At 37.6% G+C, this 7,625-nt stretch overlaps 1 protein-coding gene across 1 annotated transcript in view; it reads right to left on the bottom strand.

Annotated features, from left to right (window-relative positions):
• Nucleotides 1–1,962: 1,962 nt before the first annotated feature.
• LOC142202645 (gamma-glutamyl hydrolase-like) overlaps nucleotides 1,963–7,625 on the bottom strand; it is a 17,691-nt gene continuing 12,028 nt past the window's right edge. Inside the window, exons 7-10 of the mRNA XM_075272877.1 lie at nucleotides 4,271–4,377; nucleotides 4,078–4,171; nucleotides 3,850–3,987; nucleotides 1,963–2,542 (exon numbers count right to left, since the gene is read on the bottom strand). Coding sequence (XP_075128978.1) covers nucleotides 2,421–2,542; nucleotides 3,850–3,987; nucleotides 4,078–4,171; nucleotides 4,271–4,377 — 461 coding nt within the window. The 3' untranslated portion in view covers nucleotides 1,963–2,420. The remainder of the gene's footprint in view (nucleotides 2,543–3,849; nucleotides 3,988–4,077; nucleotides 4,172–4,270; nucleotides 4,378–7,625) is intronic.

The following is a 7,625-nucleotide window of genomic DNA, read 5'->3' on the forward strand; positions in this document are numbered from 1 at the left end:
TCTAATAGGAGTGGTGTTGTAGTTTACCACATTACCAATTTGAGCCAATTGGCGCTCCTGTAGTTTACCAGAACCACCACTATGTAGTGGATGGCGCTGCTGAGCTGCTCCTATTACTTGAATGTGAGTGGTGTTGCACGTACCGCCCACCCGCTAGCAGTGATCGGATCCTGCTAGAGCAGATGATCAGTCTTCCGTCATGAGTATGAAAATTCGATTTGGGTCTAGAAAACCCCTTTATGTAGGCATTCCATTCATTTCTATGGGAGCGTGCTATTCGAAACGGCTGTTTCAAATAGTGTTCGTTCATCTCTAGTAGGCATCAAATGTATAATGTACACATTACTGTTCCCATTAAGTGCGGTAGATAACGCTATCCCTAACCCTAATAAAAACTAAAAAACATGACAATGGATTTTTTTCTTACATAGAAGTCTATGCAAAACAGCTACAAGCAGATTCCCTTCAATGCCATCTGTTTTTAGGGTGTCAATTAAAATGGATCCACTAAGCTTATATGTTATTGAAACGTGACGTGTACATAGTTTAAGTTCGTTAACAACCAAACTTAAAGGGCTAAAACCATCTTAGAAACATAGTCACATAATATTGTAGAGATGTCTCATAGATGAGGATCCCGCACCTATTTAGGGAACAGAGTGGTGGCCACACATGTATGGCTCTCCCCATTCACTATGGAAGTGTGTTAGGATTGTGTAGAAGCTGCGGCCATGAGATGGGCGTCGCTGCCTGTTCTTCTGCACGGTCCAGGGTTGCAAGGGTTAACCTGCCTTGCAACAGCCGGGTGTGGTCGACTCTTTGATGGACTGGTGTGTCGACCAATGGACGCTCGGATTGGGCAGCTGGGCTATTTGCTGGTGGCCGCCCCTTGCCTATATAAGGGGGCTGGCCTGATCACCTGGTGCTCTAAGATCCATTCTCAAACCTGACGCGTGCGTGTTCCAGCCTGTAAACCTTAGTTGCCCTAGCTAGCAATTACCCTGAGTCAGCAATGTCACTATTAGTTAGGCAGCATGCTGCCTTGTATGTGTGTGGTAGTACTCAGTAGGCTTCAGCTAGCATCCCTTCTCAGTCAAGGTTTACTGGAAGTGGGCTTGGCAGTAGTTGCCTTGCTGGTTGGGTGGAACAGCAACACACTAGGTTTAGTTGGTCTCTGGCTAGTCCTGGACTTCAGGCTAGCCAGAGCACACCTGGTAGTTTAATTTAGCTGGCAGTGACACCAACTGTCAGACGGTGTTCACACTAGGTGTTGCAGTTCAGAAGCCCAGAGGGCTCCGCAGGGTTTTCAATTATTTAGTTTTTTTAAATAAACCCTGCTGACCATAACAAAGTGCCTGAGAACCACTGAGTCTTCAGAAGTAGGACACCCATCTTTTAGACTATTATGGTATTAACCACATCAAAATGGTCCTTACATATTACAGATTTCACATTGGTCACTAGATCAATAGACTGACACATCTGTTTTCTGAAGATAACTTTGCCAGATTTGCTTTACAGACTGGAAGAGGGTGAGCAGAGCCATCTCAAAGTCAGATGTACTGCTGGAGTGCATAGATAAGGCAGGATATTACATACAGATAAGGCTCTATATGCAGCTTCCCTGGTCCTCCATTGGTACCCTTTAGGGGCCGTCATCCATCACTTCCTGCAAACTGTATCAATCTACTTCTATGTTATTTGACAACATTAATTTCAGCTGCCATAAAGCACACACACAGGAAGTAGGTGTCTCTCTAAATCGGCTTCCCCAAAGGAAGTTTAAATTTTTTTATTTTTTCTAAATAAACAATTTTCTATAGATTCACATCTACTGAAGATGACTCTTTAGAGATTGAGAATAGTTGCAGATTCTTCAGGTACCTGGTGCACTAAGGGGCAAAAATCTGGTGGAGGATGGATGGGAATGGAGGCAGCAACAAATAAATGTGGTTATCACTATTTATTTATACAGCACCATCATATTCTGCAACGCTATACAGACATTGACAGCCCCTGTCCCATATAGGGCTCACAATGTACATTCCCTATCAGTATGTCTTTGGAGTGTGGGAGGAAACTGGAGTACTCGGAGGAAACCCGCGCAAACACAAGAAGAATGTACAATGTCTATGGTCGGATTCGAACCCAGGATTCCAGTGCTGTAAGGCTACTGTGATAACCACCAAGCCATGCAAAAAGACCAAAGGGCCCCTATCAAGGTGGCAGAACTATCACTGCTACTTATCAATATAAATACCCCTGAACACATGAATACCTAAGACGTCCACAGTAACCGGCAACTTTTCTTAATCTTTGCTATCTAACAGGAGATTCTGGTTGTCAGCTCCCTCCATAGGTAAGTCCGTGACTCTAAAATAATTTAATACTGTTTAGTGTTCCATGTCTGTCATAGATGACTAGTCGAAGAAGTACACCTGCTCGTAACCGCTGATATTAGCCGTGTACGTCAGTGGCCAGTTATAGATCAGAGACGAGTCTTCCTCTTTGGGGTTGGAGAAGTGATTTGCATTCTTTCGGGCTGTAACAGAGAAGAAAGACACTAAGAAAACCTTATAATCCTTTTAGTTCTTCAAGTAATTTTGTTGGTCACCTGGCTGCAGTCTGTAACTGTGAGGTCAACACAATACAAAAATATACTCTGCTTACCTAACAACATGGACTATATTGTATTGAGTGGATACAGTTCATGGGGTTGTCCACCTTGGACAATGTCTTATCAGTAGAAGGGTCCCTGAATATAATGATGGGACCCCATGTGTTTTTCTGTATTTTTTGCTCAGTGATCCTGCTAGCACTAAAGGAGATGAAAATGCTTAAAAAAGCAAAGGCTTTAATGGGTTAAAGGATGTAGATGCTGCAGGTCTTCTAAGCTCTATCAGATGAGGACCCTGATGTATTAGCTAGAGGGGAAAGTGGTTATAAAGAGTGTCTCTTGCTCTGGAGGACCTGTCCTGTCCTTTATTACTCAGACACCCCATTGATTTGAATGGACACTGTGCAATACTTCATTTCTCCTGTGGTGGTGCTGCAGGGAAATCGACCACTTACTGATCTGAACATTAAACATCATCAGTAGGGGACAATGTGTGATCTGTGTATTGTCAGGGCAGACTTCTAACATGTAGTGGTTTCCAAAGCCAAGAACTCATTTAAGTAAAAAGTAATCCTAAATGGAATCGAACACAAAATATGACATAGTTTAGCTGAAGATTTTACTTAAAAAATGTAAAAAAATTTTTTAAAAAATGCTCTTAATTTTCATTTGGATACAAATAGGTATAGAAAAATAAAATGCAAAATATAATAGTGTTCACATGGACTTCTAGGGGCAACACAGTAACTAACACTTCCTGTTTTGTGTGGATTACTTTACAGCTTCTGCTGTAAAGGGAAGGGGCGGAGTCGTTCATACAATTATATCACTATCAATAGGAGATGTCGGCATGAATACTTCAATAATTCAGTTAACTAAAGGGGTATCCGAAGATGTGGGATAGGATATTAACATAAAATTGATGGGGGTCCACTTGGCGATCAGCTGCCTGGAGGAGAACTAGTACAGGTCCATACACTGCCTAGTGGATAGGAAAGGTATAGCAAGCTGAACCCTCTTTACTTGAATGGGACTAAGCTCGAATAGCCTCTTCCCCCACTACACAGTATGCAGAACTGTTGTAGGTCCATTGACATTTGGCCACTTCCAATAGCTGGTATTTAGGAGTTCCAAGAATCAGACCTTCTTTGATCTGATCCTGATAATTGATCCTAAGAATAAGTCATCAATATTAAAAACCTGGAATAATCCTATAAGGATCATTGCATTACCTTCACTCACAAAGAAATTTGCCATATACTGCGATATCCAAATGGCATTGGCAGAGTGTGGATAGGTGAGATCACTGCGCCACTGGAAGCGGTTCACCTCGGGATGCCACTGCACTGCATAGATCGGATAGTCCCAAGCTGTGGAGAGAAGACACATCATATAATGGCTGCCAGAAACCGTCACCATCATGATAACATTTACTGTAATGCTGCAGAGAGTCCGCTTACCCTCGATGGTGGAGACAAATTCTACACCATCCTGATCATGGTTTGTGGACAGGATACGGTAAAATGCAGAGAGCTTCTTGTTGGCTTGGAAGGTCTGTAAAACAATATGACAAGTGCCATAATGGGGAGAATGGACATAAAGAGAGAACGGAAAGTAGTCATGTGGAGAAGATTGCTGTTGTGTCGCTATTACCTGCGGAGTGATTCCAAAATGGTGGAAATTCCCTGTAATATTTTCCTGGGAGGCTGCACGAAGTAACTCCGAGGGAGCATGACAGAACATCTTACTGGATGAGATATCTGTCCCAAAAAGAGATAGATAGATAGATAGATAGATAGATAGATAGATGATAGATAGATAGATAGATAGATAGATAGATAGATAGGAGATAGATAGATAGATAGATAGATAGATAGATAGGAGATAGATAGATAGATAGATAGATAGATAGATAGGAGATAGATAATAGATTAGATAGATAGATAGATAGATAGATAGATAGATAGATAGATAGGAGATAGATAGATAGATAGATAGATAGATAGCTAGATAGATGATAGATAGATAGATAGATAGATAGATAGATAGAAGATAGATAGATAGATAGGCAGATAGATAGATAGATGATAGATAGATAGATAGATAGATGATAGATAGATAGATAGATAGATAGATAGATAGATAGGAGATAGATAGATAGATAGATAGATAGATAGATAGATAGGAGATAGATAGATAGATAGGAGATAGATAGATAGATAGATAGATAGATAGATAGGAGATAGATAGATAGATAGATAGATAGATAGATAGATAGATAGGAGATAGATAGATAGATAGATGATAGATAGATAGATAGATAGATAGATAGATAGATAGATAGGAGATAGATAGATAGATAGATAGATAGGCAGATAGATAGATAGATAGATAGATAGATAGATAGATAGGAGATAGATAGATAGATAGATAGGAGATAGATAGATAGATAGATAGATAGATAGGAGATAGATAGATAGATAGATAGATAGATAGATAGATAGATAGATAGATAGGAGATAGATAGATAGATAGATAGATAGGAGATAGATAGATAGATAGATAGATAGATAGGAGATAGATAGATAGATAGATAGATAGATAGATAGATAGATAGGAGATAGATAGATAGATAGATAGATAGATAGATGATAGATAGATAGATAGATAGATAGATAGATAGATAGGAGATAGATAGATAGATAGATAGATAGGCAGATAGATAGATAGATAGATAGATAGATAGGAGATAGATAGATAGATAGATAGGAGATAGATAGATAGATAGATAGATAGATAGATAGGAGATAGATAGATAGATAGATAGATAGATAGGAGATAGATAGATAGATAGATAGATAGATAGGAGATAGATAGATAGATAGATAGATAGATAGGAGATAGATAGATAGATAGATAGATAGATAGATAGATAGATAGATAGATAGGAGATAGATAGATAGATAGATAGGAGATAGATAGATAGATAGATAGATAGATAGATAGATAGGAGATAGATAGATAGATAGATAGATAGATAGGAGATAGATAATAGATTAGATAGATAGATAGATAGATAGATAGATAGATAGATAGGAGATAATAGATTAGATAGATAGATAGATAGATAGATAGATAGATAGATAGATAGATAGATCATAGATAGGAGATAGATAGATAGATAGATAGGCAGATAGATAGATAGATAGATAGATAGGAGATAGATAGATAGATAGATAGATAGATAGATGATAGATAGATAGATAGATAGATAGATAGATAGGAGATAGATAGATAGATAGATAGATAGATAGATAGATAGGCAGATAGATAGATGATAGATGATAGATAGATAGATAGATAGATAGATAGGAGATAGATAGATAGATAGATAGATAGATAGATAGGAGATAGATAGATAGATAGATAGATAGATAGATAGATAGATAGGAGATAGATAGATAGATAGATAGATAGGAGATAGATAATAGATTAGATAGATAGATAGATAGATAGATAGATAGATAGGAGATAGATAGATAGATAGATAGATAGGAGATAGATAATAGATTAGATAGATAGATAGATAGATAGATAGATCATAGATAGGAGATAGATAGATAGATAGGAGATAGATAGATAGATAGATAGATAGATAGATAGATGATAGATAGATAGATAGATAGATAGATAGATAGATAGATAGAAGATAGATAGATAGATAGATAGATAGATAGATAGGAGATAGATAGATAGATAGATAGATAGATAGATAGATAGGAGATAGATAGATAGATAGATAGATAGATAGATAGATAGATAGAAGATAGATAGATAGATAGATAGATAGGAGATAGATAGATAGATAGATAGGAGATAGATAATAGATTAGATAGATAGATAGATAGATAGATAGGAGATAGATAGATAGATAGATAGATAGATAGATAGATAGATAGGAGATAGATAATAGATTAGATAGATTGATAGATAGATAGATAGGAGATAGATAGATAGATAGATAGATAGATAGATAGATAGATAGGAGATAGATAGATAGATAGATAGATAGGCAGATAGATAGATAGATAGATAGATAGGAGATAGATAGATAGATAGATAGATAGATAAATAGATAGATAGGAGATAGATAGATAGATAGATAGATAGGAGATAGATAGATAGATAGATAGATAGATAGATAGATAGGAGATAGATAGATAGATAGATAGATAGATAGATAGGAGATAGATAATAGATTAGATAGATAGATAGATAGATAGATAGATAGATAGATAGATAGATAGATAGGAGATAGATAGATAGGAGATAGATAGATACAGTTAGGGCCAGAAATATTTGGACAGTGACACAATTTTCGCGAGTTGGGCTCTGCATGCCACCACATTGGTTTTGAAATGAAACCTCTACAACAGAATTCAAGTGCAGATTGTAACGTTTAATTTGAAGGGTTGAACAAAAATATCTGATAGAAAATGTAGGAATTGTACACATTTCTTTACAAACACTCCACATTTTAGGAGCTCAAAAGTAATTGGACAAATAAACATAACCCAAACAAAATATTTTTATTTTCAATATTTTGTTGCGAATCCTTTGGAGGCAATCACTGCCTTAAGTCTGGAACCCATGGACATCACCAAACGCTGGGTTTCCTCCTTCTTAATGCTTTGCCAGGCCTTTACAGCCGCAGCCTTCAGGTCTTGCTTGTTTGTGGGTCTTTCCGCCTTAAGTCTGGATTTGAGCAAGTGAACTGCATGCTCAATTGGGTTAAGATCTGGTGATTGACTTGGCCATTGCAGAATGTTCCACTTTTTTGCACTCATGAACTCCTGGGTAGCTTTGGCTGTATGCTTGGGGTCATTGTCCATCTGTACTATGAAGCGCCGTCCGATCAACTTGGCAGCATTTGGCTGAATCTGGGTTGAAAGTATATCCCGGTACACTTCAGAATTCATCCGGCTACTCTTGTCTGCTGTTATGTCAT

This window comes from Leptodactylus fuscus, chromosome 5 (genome assembly GCF_031893055.1).
Source record: "Leptodactylus fuscus isolate aLepFus1 chromosome 5, aLepFus1.hap2, whole genome shotgun sequence".
Classification (NCBI taxonomy): Eukaryota; Metazoa; Chordata; class Amphibia; order Anura; family Leptodactylidae; genus Leptodactylus; species Leptodactylus fuscus.